Raw genomic sequence first — 14,728 nt, forward strand, 5'->3', positions numbered from 1 at the left:
AGCTTCTGCTACTGTTTATCTACTGCTACCGCGACAACTACTGCTACTGCGACATCTACTGCTACTGTTTATCTACTGCTACTGTTTATCTACTGCTACTGCGACAGCTTCTGCTACGGTTTATCTACTGCTACTGTTTATCTTCTGCTACTGTTTATCTACTGCTACTGCGACAGCTACTGCTACTGCGACAGCTACTGCTACTGCGAGAGCTACTGCTTCTGCGACAGCTACTGCGACAGTTACTGCTACTGTGACAGCTTCTGCTACGGTTTATCTACTGCTACTGTTTATCTTCTGCTACTGTTTATCTACTGCTACTGCGAGAGCTACTGCTACTGCGACAGTTACTGCTACTGCGACAGTTACTCCTACTGTTTATCGACTGGTTCCGCGATAGCTACTGCTGCTGCTACTCTTCTGCTACAGCAACAGTTACTGCTACTGTTTATCGACTGGTTCCAAGACAGATACTGCTGTTGTTACTCTTCTGCTATTGCAACAGTTACTGCTACTGTTTATCGACTGGCTCGGCGACAGCTACTGCTATTGCTACTGTTACAGTTTCTCTACTGCTTCTGCTACTGTTTCAGCTACTTTACTTTAACTGTTACAGCTATTCCTCTGCTACTGTAAAGCTACAGTCACATGAAAGCCGGACCCACCTAACACGGACCACCCCGGAATAGCACGGAACACCCATGGATCAAGAGATATCTTGATTTGGGGTGGTCCGTATTGGTCCGGGGTAGTCTTGGGTGAAATAATAAAGTCGACGGTCCCCCGACGGTCGCATATCATCGGACCAGCCCGGACCCAACACGGCACTACAACGGACTGAACACGGACTGAACACGGAGCCAACATGGATCCAACACGGAGCCAATACAGAGCAAACATGAATCCAACACGGATTCAACACGAATCCAACAACACGGATTACCCCGGTACCACCACGGTGATAAATTTGTTCATGATTTTTTTTACTAATTTGAATAATTTAGTCAAAGGCTTCTTTACTGTAAACATGCAATTAAAATTGTGAATTGCGTAGTCTTACAAAACTTTGCTGTCTTTATAAACTATACTTCCTCTTCATACTGGTTTTAATGATATTTATACATTCATACTTGAAAACCAATCATTCAAGGATAGAATTTCAATGAATTATTTATAATGAATGTCGTATCGATCATACCATTTAAAGAGACATAAAACAGTTTATTGAACAAAAGCATCGTGACGGTCCTGACCTAAAAACTGAACTAGCGCACTGCCATCCGAAAGGGTAGATGAACAATTAAAAGAAACGGGATATTTTGTTAAAGCGCCCAAACACTTGGTAGTGAGCCAAAATCATACATTTAAAGACACGCAATATCACAGAGTGTGTCATGTTTAGTGTTTTAATCATGGTAGACACAAGGAGAATTGGAATTTTCCTTCTCTGTTTTGTGGGTAAGCGTTTTCAAAACAATATTTTGTTTAATTTCTATTGATTTTATTTTGTTCCCGCGTTTTCTACATTGTTATTGAAACATAATTGATTGATTGATTGATTGATTGATTGATTGATTGATTGATTGATTGATTGATTGATTGATTGATCGGTCGATTGATTGATTTTTTTGTGTATATAGAACTTGAAATATGGATTTCAAATGAAGAACGACCGTCAGGCATTTTTTTACTTTAAACCACCTTTCGAGAACGGCTCAACACATGTGTATTACCCTGTTTATATGGCGAGAGTTACCCTCGGGGTTATATTTGCCCCGAGTGTTGAGGCGGGGTTAACTTGCCCCCCCCCCCCCCAAATCCTTCGTGGATATGTCATGTCATATAAACACAAGACCTGAGTTGCCCGCGAGGGTATTTCGATTTCGATAATTTTTCAGGTCGTTTTCCTCGGCGAAATTGGCTGAAACATTCTATTACAATGTTTATTTGTTGCATTTTTATTTACCTACATGTTTTTTTTTTCTTTTTTCGCGTTTTGGTCTCTTTTGCGGCTAGTATTAAAGAATCAACATTGATTTCTAGCTATAGTTGACTATTCAAAAAGGCGTGCTATGTTTGTTTCAGGTTTCTCGACTTACCTATTTTTTGCCCCGAGCCTCGGCATTTTCATTGCCTTGAGAAATATATGTTTACATTTGTTTGATTTAATCTATCTGAAGTTTTTGGCATTTAACAATATCAGCGATGCTAATACAGCGTGTATCGATGCTCTAATGCACCAGTCAATTGTAACCTCGCCCCCCCCCCCAGGTCCGGGGGTATACCGGGGAAATGGCTAAAAAAATTACCCCAAAAAGATTTTTCGACCTACCTACCATACTTAACAGGGCATGAAAGAAGTTTTTTAAATTCAACAAAAACTCTTCCAAAACAATTATCCCAGGGGCAAATGTTGCTCATACATAGCGAGGTATTTATAAAAAGAAACATTAAGTTTAGAGAACCATTTAAGTTTGTCCCCTACCCCATTTGCCTCACCTGCAAAATGTCTATTTTATCAGTGCAACTGATGTAGACAATGATCTCTGGCAATAAAATTAATATTAACATAAATAATAGTAAAAAAATGGAAATGGAACATACACAATGGAGCAAATTGCTTCATCGAGAAACAAAGGGATTTTCCCTTGAATGTTTCCTGGTCGGGAAATATGTAAAAAAAAGGGGTTCCCCTTCGGTGATTCCTGGTGAGGAAATATGTTAACAAGGGGGTTCCCTTTTAGTGTTTCCTGGTCGGAAAATATGTAAACAAGGGGGTTCCCTTTTAATGTTTGCTGGTCGGGAAATATGTAAACAAGGGGGTCCCTTTTAATGTTTCCTGGTCGGGAAATATGTGAACATGGGGGTTTCCTTTCAGTGTTTATTGGTCGGAAAATATGTTAACAAGGGGGTTCCCTTTTGGTGTAACTTGGTCGGGAATTATGTGAACAAGGGGTTCCCCTTTAGTGTTCCCTGGTCGGGAAATATGTAAACAAGGGTGTTCCCTTATTGTTTCCTGGTTGGGAAATATATATAAAAAAGGGGTTTTCCGTTAGTGTATACAGGTAATAAAATATGTAAACAAGGGGGATCCCTTTTGTTTTTCCTGGTCGGGAAATATGTTAACAAGGGAGTTTTCCTTAGTGTTTCTTGGTCGGGAAATATGTAAACAAGGGGGTTCCCCTTAAGTGTTTCCTTGTCGGTAAAATTATATATAGAAGGGGGTTCCCTTTAAGTGTTTCCTGGTCGGGAAATATGTAAACAAGGGGGTTTCCCTTAGTGTTTCTTGATCGGGAAATATGTTAACAAGGGAGGGGGGGGTCCCTTTTGTTTTTCCTGGTCGGGAAATATGTTAACAAGGGAGTTTCCCTTAGTGTTTCTTGGTCGGGAAATATGTAAACAAGGAGGTTTCCCTTTAAGTGTTTCCTTGTCGGTAAATTTTAAAGAGAAGGGGGTTCCCTTTAAGAGTTTCCTGGTAGGGAAATATATAACAAGGGGGTCCCTTTAAGTGTTTCCTTGCCGGGAAATATGTAAACAAGGGGGTTCCTTCAGTGTTTCGTGGTCGGGAAATATTTGAACAAGGGGATTTCTTTTAGTGTTTCCTGGTCGGGAAATATGTTAACAAAGGGATTCCTTTTTAGAGTTTCCTGGTCGGGAAAAATGTAAACAAAGCGGTTCCCGTTAGCGTTTCCTTGTTTGAAAAAATGTTAACAAGGGGGTTCCCCTTTAGTGTTTCCTGGTCGGGAAATATGTTCCAACTTGTAGCTTAAGTGTCAATATAAAATTACCTATGCGATACAGGCACATTTTACTAAGGTATGCGTAAAATGGGCGCTTTGTTTTCCGATGGGGCAACAAATTATAGAATATTTCCCAAGCGGGAAAACACTAAATGGGGAATCCCTATGTTTACCGATCGGTCGATTACCACAACAGCTCTGAAATATAGCCATTCAGTGAGCACTTCCTTATTTTTTAAAAAAATACATCGATCGCATTCGTAAATCTAGACATATCAGTGGCGGAGTCAGGAATCGACGTAAAAGAGTGCGTATCTTAGGTGCGCCAACGTTTGGCATACTCCCATCCTTTCAACCGAAATTTATGAGGTTTAGAATGAACGCATTGGTGGTTAGGGTACTTTTTGTAACTTATTTCCGGGTACGCCCCACTCCCTGAAACCGCTAGTGCATAATTAAAAGTTATTATACACAAGACACAAGATCCTTGTTATGGCAGAGGGATATTTTTCCTCAAAGGCAATTGTACCACTCGTACAGCTCTAGACACCAATTGAAGAAATTCAAATGGCGATAAGACGTATATCAAATAATGGAAATGATACTGTTTGTTAAGGCATTCTTTTAATATGATTTTTGTGTGTACATGTATTAATTATTTCTCCAGTGTTAAGTGGTCATGGCCGCTCACATATAAGACAGAACCAATAAATTTGATCTACATACTAGTAGGTGACATTGATATTCAATAAGGAACGTTGGTCGTGTATGTGACACGCCGTCTTGATATGGTATTCGTGCCAAGTCAAAAATCCCCAAGTGTAACCAGGTTATATACATACCAGACACGAAAACACTCATAAGTAAATAACTCATAAGTAAATACATTTTGTCATGCATTGTGATCTCGAGGTATGACCTTTATTTCTGTTTGGGACCTGGGCCTCGGGCACGAAATATGAAATTAAACAAGACTTTTAACATTCTTTGTTTTCCTGTAGATTGACTGTGGGTCGGTCGGTCGGTCGGTTAATAAATAGTGTGGTTCGGTTGGTCGATAAATAATGTGCGTCGGTCGGTCGGTCGATTAATAGTGTGGATCGGTCTATAAATATTGTGGGTAGGTCGGTCGGTAAAAACGTGTGATTCAGTCGGTCGATAAATAATGCTGGTGCTGGTCGGTCGGTCGTTAAATAGTATGGCGCAGCCGGTCAATAAATAGTGTTGCTCGGTCGGTTGATAAATAGAGTGTGTCGGTCGGTCGAAAATTATGTGGGTTGGTCGGTCGATAAATAATGTGGGTCGGTCAGTCGATAAATAGTTGTGTTTTTATCATTTGTTTAAAAAAAAATAGAGAACAAACGTGTAGGCTGCATTGGTATGTGTTTGGGATATAAGTGTGAGAACAGTTTATAATGAACTAGGTCAGACGAACAAAACAAGTGCATACTGCTTAAATTACTTAATTGCGATAATAGACATAACATTTGAAATCAATACTTTATACGCGTTGATTCATTCGCGTTTCGGAACAACTGCGCATTTAAACTTATAGATATGACTTGTGGTGCTAGTAAAATATTATCAGCTTTGGGTGTAATGCTAAATATGTTTTACATACCTTTAAATTAACCTTATGTAATTTTTACAAGAATACTTTTTTAAGGTACTCGATCAACAAATAAGTGAATTCTCTGTTTAGTTGTTGAATTTTACTTAATCTAAACTTATTTATTTTAAAACGATTGTGAATAAAGTTATAACAACATTATACAAATCACTTTTGTTGGCACGTTGTTACGCCAGAGGGACGAAACCCACTTGTCCGGCTTGGTGACCACAAACCAAACTCACATGCGCCCAGGCCGGGAATCGAACCCGGTTGGCCTATGTTTAAGCGAGTGCGCTAACCACTGCGATAACCGGACAACCGGTTTTGATTTTTTACTCTGACTAAAGATTTTCAATATTTTGAGGCTGAAAACTTGCCGTTTGTGGTATCATTTTCGGTATAAATGTTTATTAAGTATGTTTTAATACGTTCACAGTTTGCAATGTCTCAACATCTCATTATTCATATGAGCCATAATGCTAATTTCTTTCACTGTCCATATTTTTTTCCAGTAGATCAATTTGCGAGTCAACCAATAAATATGGCACATGATTTGCCGATCAATATGGATTTTAAAAGTATATATTTTTTTTAGAAATACTGCCATCTGATTGGATCAAAAATGATTTCAGCCACTATATATAAATAATATTAGGTTACCAGACATGACACATGCATATGATAGAGTATCAAATAACTTTATTTATACCGAAATTGTTCGATCCATTCGCAGTTTTGTATGAATGTTGAACGTGAGCCAAAATCCATGCGGAAGCATGTCGTCTGCAAACTACGGCTAAAATAGATTTTAAACAAATAGTTTTTGATTCAAACTTAATTATATAAAATGAAAAAAATAATCATCACATAGATAGCTATTTAACATTTTATTTAAGGCTTCGTACACACTATACACATTTAAACAAATATCCATAACACATGACCTCTTAGTGTGACCTTGACCTAGGAATCAACGTCTTTCATGCGACAAATCGATTCACAGTGATGAACTGTTTGTCCAAGTTCATTCATGCTTGACAATAACATATTCTGGGCATGACCAAATGAACACTCTTTAAAGGGACTTAACACCAGATGATACAATTGCAAGAAAAAAAGAACATTGTCAAAAATTAGCATTAAAGTTATATCATTGTGTACAACGCATTGACTCTTAATTACTGGTGAATCACATACCAAACGACACATGCATTTTTCGAAGTTTTTGCGTGTTCCATTAAAGCTGCACTCACACAGATTGACTATTTTTACAACTTTTTTTATTTCTTGTCTTGGAAAGAGCAAATTTTTGCGTAAATATCTGCAAACCAATGATATAAGTTTGCTGACAAAAAATGAGATCGTAGATTTTCATATTTCCGTTCGAAAATTAATGTTATATGAATTAACGGTTTGAGAAAAATGGATAAAACATGTTTTTTAACTTAAATATAAAAATCTGCGATCTTATTTTTGTCAGCAGTCTTACATAACTGGTTTCCATGGTTTTTCGCAAAAGTTGGCTCGTTCCAAGACAAATAATAAAAAAAAGTTGTCAAAACGTTCAATCTGTGAGAGTGCAGCTTTAACTTGAAGATTTACTGCGTAAATCCCAGTAAATTTAAAATAGCGTCGGTATATGAATCTGTACTTGTCAAGTGACTTTTAAATGCTAAATATCCACACATGCAATAAACTGGAAGACCATTATGCGCTATTTATAAACGGGTAAACTCAGCTGAGACAGCGACAAAATATTCTTTTAATCATATACACTGATGTATTATCGGCCTCCTAATTGCTCGCATTGACAATTTTCAGCTTGTTTTGAAGAAATACTGTACTTGCCGATTTTTAGACCATCTAGTGCCTAGTCCCTTTAATTAGTACATACAATTTAAACTATACATTTGTCATCGACTTTCAATGTGGGACAGAGATCTTGCACGCAGATACGTCGCCTTAAAGGTTTAATTATATTGGTGCCAAGTTATTTCAAAATCCATTAATGCATGAAGAAATTATTGGCCGTACTAGATCTCAAAAGTTTTAAAAGACATGCATTTAAATACTGATGGGAAGCAGCACTGACATTTGACCTATACTCGTGACCAAAACTCAATCATGCATGACAAACAAATGAATGGGTAACATGACCACATACACGAGAATGATCCGTCTCCATGGCCTTGTGGCCTACGGAGCGGGAGGTCGTGGGTTCGATCCCGGGCCGCGTCATACCGAAAGACGTTAAAAGCTGGTACAAGTAGCTCCCTTGCCTGGCGCTTGGCATTTAAAGGGTAGTGCTCGGAAAAGTGGTGTACTCAGTACTGGTTCAACCCAGGAAAGTTGTATCCCGTGTATCCCGTGTATCGGTGCTTTACACCGAGCACGTTAAAGAACCAAGAGATCTCTTCGCAAAGAGCTAGGGTATCGCACCCGGATCTCTTGTTTCTTCAAGTCTTCCAATGTCTGGATTTGACTGCGAATTGCTGTCACTTCTATCTTATGTCACTTATGGCATTTAAACACAATTTAAGTCGTGATGGCGTCAAGGCGGGGTCAAGCCATAATGCAGCCAATGGGCGCGGGCAGACCTTGATAAACTCAAATAAACAAACATCCGATGACATTAGACCGCTTAGTGTGACCTTGACACAATGGCAGGACCTAGACCCTGCACATTTCTTTTAAATGTGGTGGACATTTGTGCTGAGTTATTTTAAAACCACGACAGGTATGACACAGTTATAATCCGGACATTATGTGCAATGAACAGAGTATTTTATCTCGCCGACACACTGATTCTAGCCAACCGAAAAAGTGATTGGGCTATACCGTTTGTGGGATATGATGACATCTTTACCAGAGATATGAGTATTATAAAGATCAGATGTATACAGAGAAAAGATGGGGTTTTCTGAATTGCAACTTAATTCTTTCTAATAACGAATACGTAAATGAAACTATCGACACCGAGTCCAACAGGTCGATTGTGACTTTTTCAGCGCTGTCGGCGGTTCATGGTCAACCACATCATCCTGGCGATCATGACTGGGATGACCATAGCGATGACCAGGACCATCCACCTGGCGAAGAGGCGAACATTGTGTTGTGTGCGCACGTGAAAGAGTGGCCTTCTGGTGTGCAAGTGTACCCCGGGCTCGTGTGCCCCGTGCACTGCTGCCAGCGGAACGACCATGTGGAATGTTGTGAGGAAGAGGAACCGGAACCAGTCGAGTAAGGACAGTCTGCTAGTCGTCCATTATATTATTATTATTATTAGTAGTAGTAGTAGTGTGCAGTCAATAAATAGAAGTGTCAAAGATGAAAAAGAAACATAAATTTGCATAGACTTTGCCATTGTATAGGCATGAATCTGGACCGATTCAAAATCAGTGATACTAACCTAATTGTATTCTGACCAATATTTATTTAATTACTTAATAAATCCCTGGGGCCCAGTCTGTGACCAAGAGATTCTGACCGATATTCATTTTACTTACACCTAGTCTGCGACCTAGGATTTCAGCCCGATATTTATTTTACTCAGGCCCAGTCTGTCACCTAGGGCTTCTGACCGATATTTGTTTTACTTAGGCCCAGTTTGTCACCTAGGGATTCTGACCGATATGTATCTACTTAGGCCCAGTCTATGACCTAAGGATTCTGACCGATATGTATCTACTTAGGCCCAGTCTATGACCTAAGGCTTCTGACCGATATTTGTTTTACTTAGACCCAGGTCTGTGACCTAAGGCTTCTGACCGATATTTGTTTTACTTAGGCCCGGCCTGCTACTCAAGGATTCTGACCGATATTAATTTCACTTTGGCCCAGTCTGTGACGTAGGGATTCTGACCGATTTCACCTAGGCCCAGCCTGTAGCCTAAGGATTCTTGCCGATTTCACTTAGGCCTAGTCTGTAACCTTGGGATTCTGGTCGATTTCACTGAGGCCCAGTCGGTAGCCTAGGGATTCTTGCCGATTTCACTTACTTAGGCCTAGTCAGTAGCCTAGGGATTCTGGTCGATTTCACTGAGGCCCAGTCGGTAGCCTAGGTATTCCGGCCGATATCACTTAGGCCCAATCTGTCACCCAGGGGCACTATAAGTCCATAATACCTATCTTTATCGGTTTATATGGTATAAGTAGTTAAATTTGTTATTCATTATTTAGAAATGTTGTCTTAGACCATAGATAGCTATTTGTTTACTTGTCGAACAACCGACTGATCGAAAACAGTACTTTAAACTAGGACTGTTTACCATATAAATGTGCATATATGCAATAATTTCCAAGCATGAATACGTTGTTTTTGAAAAGAAAGCTGCTTCAACCAACACCATTATAACCGGTAATATATCTGCACTGACACTACCTGTTGTTCCACATTAGACGATGCCTGTGTACATGTATATCCGTTGCAGGCACGGGAAGGGCCGGATGTTGGCGCTGATCATCGTGGCGTCACTGCTGGCCGTCCTCTCGATCGCATGCTTCGCGTTCGGCTGTTACAAGCACAAGAAGGCGAAGCTGAGGAAAACTCGCCCCACTGGCTCACCAAACGGTAGGACGGATAGCGGCCCTTGCAAATAATTCTCAAAATGCGGTTTCATTTAAGTAACCGAATGAATGGTGTCCTCGTTGTCACTTTTCAAAAAGCATTATTCTTATAAAATCATTGAGTGCATCAAAATAATTAAAGCTGCACTCCTACAGATTTACCATTTTCACAACTTTTTTATTTTTTGTCTTGGAAAGACCAAATTTTTGCGTAAATATCTGCCAAAAAATAATAAAAGATTGCTGACGAAAGATCAGATCGCAGATTTTCATATTTCCGTTCGAAAATTAATGTTTCAGAAAAAGGCATACAACATCATTTTTTGAACTTGAATATAAAAAACTGTGATCTGTTTTTGTCAGCAGTCTATAACTGATTTCGATGGATTTTCGCAAAAATAGGGCTCGTTCCAAGACAAAAAATAAAAAAAAGTTGTCAAAACGTTTGATCTGTGAGAGTGCAGCTTTAAAAGGACTCGCTAATGTTTTGTAAAAAAATATTTTTTATGAGAAAATAAAGCGCGTGGCAAATCATACTGAGTGTTAACATTAACAAATTGAAGGCTGTAACCCTTCAACAAATGTTGATATATGCTCTAACATTGTTTTTAAAGTCAACGATTTTGTATAGCGTTAGTAGCGCTTTTCAGCTAAAGCCTTACATGTTAAACAATCTCTATTCTCCTGTAGACTTTGTGGGCGAAAGGTCTTGTTGTCAGTTTCCTAAAAAAAAGAATGTACCGGCATATCGGTTCACTCCCCCTAAAACCAGATTATTTTTTCACTTGACTTACTATTTTCTGCAATTTTGGTATCAAATAGTAAACTAATTATAACATTAGTGTTTAGTTTAAACGTTATATATTTTACAACGATTGTGAAGAAAGGTGTGTAAGCTTATCACTCTCGTTGGCACTATGTTACACGAGAGTGTGGTCTGGTGATGTGAGGGAAACCGGAGTACCCGGAGATAACCCACTTGTCCGGCTTGGTGACCACTAACCAAACTCACATGCGCCCAGGCCTGGAATCGAACCCGGGTCCCCTTGGTGAGAAGCGAGTACGCTAACCGGACAACCCCAATATTAGTGTTTTTAGATGCATAGCCGTGAAAACAAGAGCGAGTCCCATATATTTTTATACGATAATTTTCACGCATGCTTTACTCGCTTTTGCGGTTTTAATGACGTCAGGACTATAAATAGCAACCAGTCAACATATAAAAAGCTATTTTAGTCACGATTTCATGACTTGGCATAATGAAGTTGCACATCTATTTCCGGTAGACGTTCCAGTGCGGCTCGAGACCATCTCGGGCGGCCGGTACACCGTTCCCCGGCGGGCGGCGGGATGGGGAGAAGATTTCAAACTTCCTCCGTCCACCACTAGCGGCAAATACAAGATTCCAGACGGCCCGCCGACATATTCACAGGTAATGTCTGTCGACAGGTACTAGCCTGTTTCCCATCACTTAAGTGCTTTTATTTTTTAAGTGGTGATTTAAAGGTGCACATTATAGGTAGATACAAAGAAAACAAAAACAAATAATAGTCTAAATGCATTTTCGTTTTTATCTTATTTGACTTTATTGATGGAAACAAAAAAATGCATATGATTAAGGTAGAGATAAAGAAATATTAGCATGTTTTAAATGAGGACTTTACCACGAAGCGATTGATATTTTTTGTAAAGGCTAATATTTCTATATGTGTACTAAAATCATGTTGTTTTTTGTCTTCACCATTTAAGTAAAATGAGTTGAACATGATAATGCATAAAACTTATTTTTCTTATTATTATTTTTCACCAACCTAAATTGTGCGCCTTTAAGAGCTTGACGGTCTATCCGAATGCATGGCTGCATGAACATGATCGCTTGACAAACGCACCCTCATTGTAGCATTTATGCGTTATGTCTTAAACGTTAAGCGTGGATCAACCTACGTTCAACCGTTGCTATTTGATGAGTACACATACTGCATTTTTTCATCACACGAAAGCCAGCCTTATTAAAACTCGAGATTACATCATTTCTTTAAACAATCCTCCGATTACATCTGGCATTGTTTATTCATTTTATCTTGAAACAAAATACAATTTACAGGCAACCAACAATTACCCGACACAGCCCCCACCCTACACCAGCCCCGAACCGCCCATTGACACGTGGAATGCCGGAAGCGGCAAGGAGACGCCGATTCCTCCGGCGGATGTGCCCATTGCAACCGCGCCTTCCGGCACAGTATATCTGTCCAGCTCATAGAAAATGAGGATAAGGATAAGGCACCTACGGAAGACATTTTTCTTATGTACTAGTTTACATTTTAAGGGTTTTTGAAAAACCTGACTGCAGTTTATAGACGTGCATAACACTCGTTTTGTTCCTGTTACCATTGTTAGACCTATTTCACAAAAACAGCATATTTTCAATACGAGCAATACTTGCAATTTCCCTCATTAACAAACAAGTAAACAATTATATCAAGTTTGTGTTGCCAGAATATATCACGTAACATTCAAGTAATATTAGTTGTCCATACTAAGAATTATGCTTGCTTTATTGTAGTATGTTGCTTTAAATATGTATTTATGAAATTGAACTCTTTAGGTTTCTACTCATTCTTTAATATGTTGTATGTTATGTGACTTTGTTCTTAAACATCTGTTTATTTGTCTAAGTTAAATTATGTGTAAAAGCAAGTTCAATATTAAGTTTAGTGGTCAACATATTGTTTTGTTCATTGAGAAGGCAGTATGCATCCAAATTTGCCAATACATTTATTACAGTAAATCAGCAGTCATCCAAACTTAATCAGGTGAGCCGCTAGTTATAAGCAGTGGCTGGCCCACTTAGTAGGTATTGTCACAACAGTATGTAAACCAGTAAAATGGTAAAGGTTGTTAGTATGTACTTACACAAAATAAATGGTTATTCGACTGTGTCCCATCAATCCATTATTTTTTTAAGTATATACTTACAACATTTAACCATTACTTAATGTAGCCTCTTTACTGACTTAAATGTCGTTTGACTATTCCAATGTGACTGCTCAATATCTATGCATGTAAATACTACCAGCCCCCTTTCATTCTGTTACTGTGATAGTGTTAAGTTTGTATTCATTTTTTAATAAAAGATTCTCGACACAAGTTATTATAACTGTACCCTGTGTAACAGCTCGGTATGCACAATTTTCCTTCAAGGAAAAGGTAACTTAAATTTCCTTAACTTTCTACATACAAGTTGACGCAAATTTTTTTTTTATTATTTGAATGCATTATTTTTGAATTTCATGATCAAAACAAAAAAAGCATATGATTTGAGTAGACAAAAAATATTAGCCTTTATAAAAAATGTTTTGAATTATAAGCTAAATACAGTGGCCACAAACTCCCACTTAAATTAGTTCCAAAATTTGCTATTAATATTTTTTTATTTGTACACCAATCATATGCTTTTCTTTTTTGATCATTAATGTCAAATGACTTCAACATAAAATTGCATAAAAGCTGCACTCTCACAGATTTACCATTTTTACAACTTTTTTTATTTTTTGTCTTGGAAAGACCAAATTTTTGCGTAAATATCTGCCAAAATATAATAAAAGATTGCTGACAAATGATCAGATCGCAGATTTTCATATTTCCGTTCGAAAATTAATGTTTAATGGTTTAACAGTTACTGGTTTAACAGCTTCAGAAAAATGCATAAAACATCAGTTTTTGAACTTGAATATAAAAATATGAGATCTGTTTTTTGTCAGCAGTCTTATATAACTGATTTCCATGGATTTTCCCAAAAATCGGCTCGTTCCAAGACAAAAAAAAGTAAAAAAAAGTTGTCAAAACACTCAATCTGTGAGAGTGCAGCTTTAAAATAAAAAATTAAATCTTTTTGCATCAGCCTTTATTGTGTACCTTTAAACCAAATTCAACTAACATTTTATTTTACAAAAACATGAAAATCATCATTTGATACATAAATGCACATCAGATTGTACAAACAAAACAAAAACTCAGAAATCTTCATGGGTTTTTAACATGACTTTACGCCATCACCCATAAACACTTGATACCAAACACCAACCAAAGTTCTAACTTCAGTCACAACTTATATAAGTTCCCATTCCATTAGTATTATTTTTAAAAATATATGGTCATTTGAACCTCAAGTTGTAAGGGGAAAAAAGGAAACCACTACATCTTTGTAATGGGACCCTAAAAGGGAACAATCATTGTTCTCAATAAGTTCCAGTTGAACCATCTCAAATAGTAGGAACACCCAGCTATAACTTATATTTCTTAAAATTCACATAATTTTCCAAATTTGAGCGGGCCCATTGCCATTTGAACCATTGCCACTTGGCCAGCAGCCAGATCTTATTGAACAATATAGGTTTTACATTTGATAGATGCATAAAAGAATCTTCATGCATTATTATGTTTAACTCATTGTCAAATACCGTATTTCCTCAAAACAAGCCTTGAATTGTAATACAAATAGAATGAGGCCAATAATACGTCATTTTCATGATCAAATGAATATTTTGTCGCTGTCTCAGCTGAGTTTATCCATTTAATAAAAGCGCATGTGAAAGTCATGTAAGTAGTATTGATACATATTCAGATGTAATTTTTAAATTTACTGGTATTTACGTGGTAGACAAACCAAGTAAAATGCAGATTTGTAAAATACACAAAAACTGCGAAAGTTACATGTTTTGTAAGCAATGTGATAAATCAGAAACTAAGATCCAATGCGTTGTACACAATGATAATATTTCTATTAAGTTCTTGACAAAACATGTTT

At 37.8% G+C, this 14,728-nt stretch overlaps 1 protein-coding gene across 1 annotated transcript; it reads left to right on the forward strand.

Moving 5' to 3' along the window:
* The first annotated feature begins 1,298 nt into the window (after window positions 1–1,298).
* On the forward strand, window positions 1,299–13,068 carry LOC128228419 (uncharacterized). Its single transcript, XM_052939722.1, has 5 exons — window positions 1,299–1,458; window positions 8,361–8,592; window positions 9,783–9,922; window positions 11,205–11,350; window positions 12,023–13,068. The coding sequence occupies exons 1-5, from the start codon at window positions 1,395–1,397 to the stop codon at window positions 12,179–12,181; spliced, it is 741 nt and encodes a 246-aa protein (XP_052795682.1). The 5' UTR covers window positions 1,299–1,394; the 3' UTR covers window positions 12,182–13,068.
* The last annotated feature ends 1,660 nt before the right edge of the window (window positions 13,069–14,728 follow it).

The sequence above is a fragment of the Mya arenaria genome, chromosome 3, assembly GCF_026914265.1.
Source record: "Mya arenaria isolate MELC-2E11 chromosome 3, ASM2691426v1".
Lineage (NCBI taxonomy): Eukaryota > Metazoa > Mollusca > Bivalvia > Myida > Myidae > Mya > Mya arenaria.

What these genes read in the sequence shown, in the direction of transcription:
- LOC128228419 (XM_052939722.1), top strand. Translation starts at nt 1,395, where the DNA reads ATGTTTAGTGTTTTAATCATGGTAGACACAAGGAGAATTGGAATTTTC. An exon ending in TTTCCTTCTCTGTTTTGTGG is followed by an intron (nt 1,459 to 8,360) that starts GTAAGCGTTTTC and finishes TGACTTTTTCAG; the next exon opens with CGCTGTCGGCGGTTCATGGT. An exon ending in GAGGAACCGGAACCAGTCGA is followed by an intron (nt 8,593 to 9,782) that starts GTAAGGACAGTC and finishes TATCCGTTGCAG; the next exon opens with GCACGGGAAGGGCCGGATGT.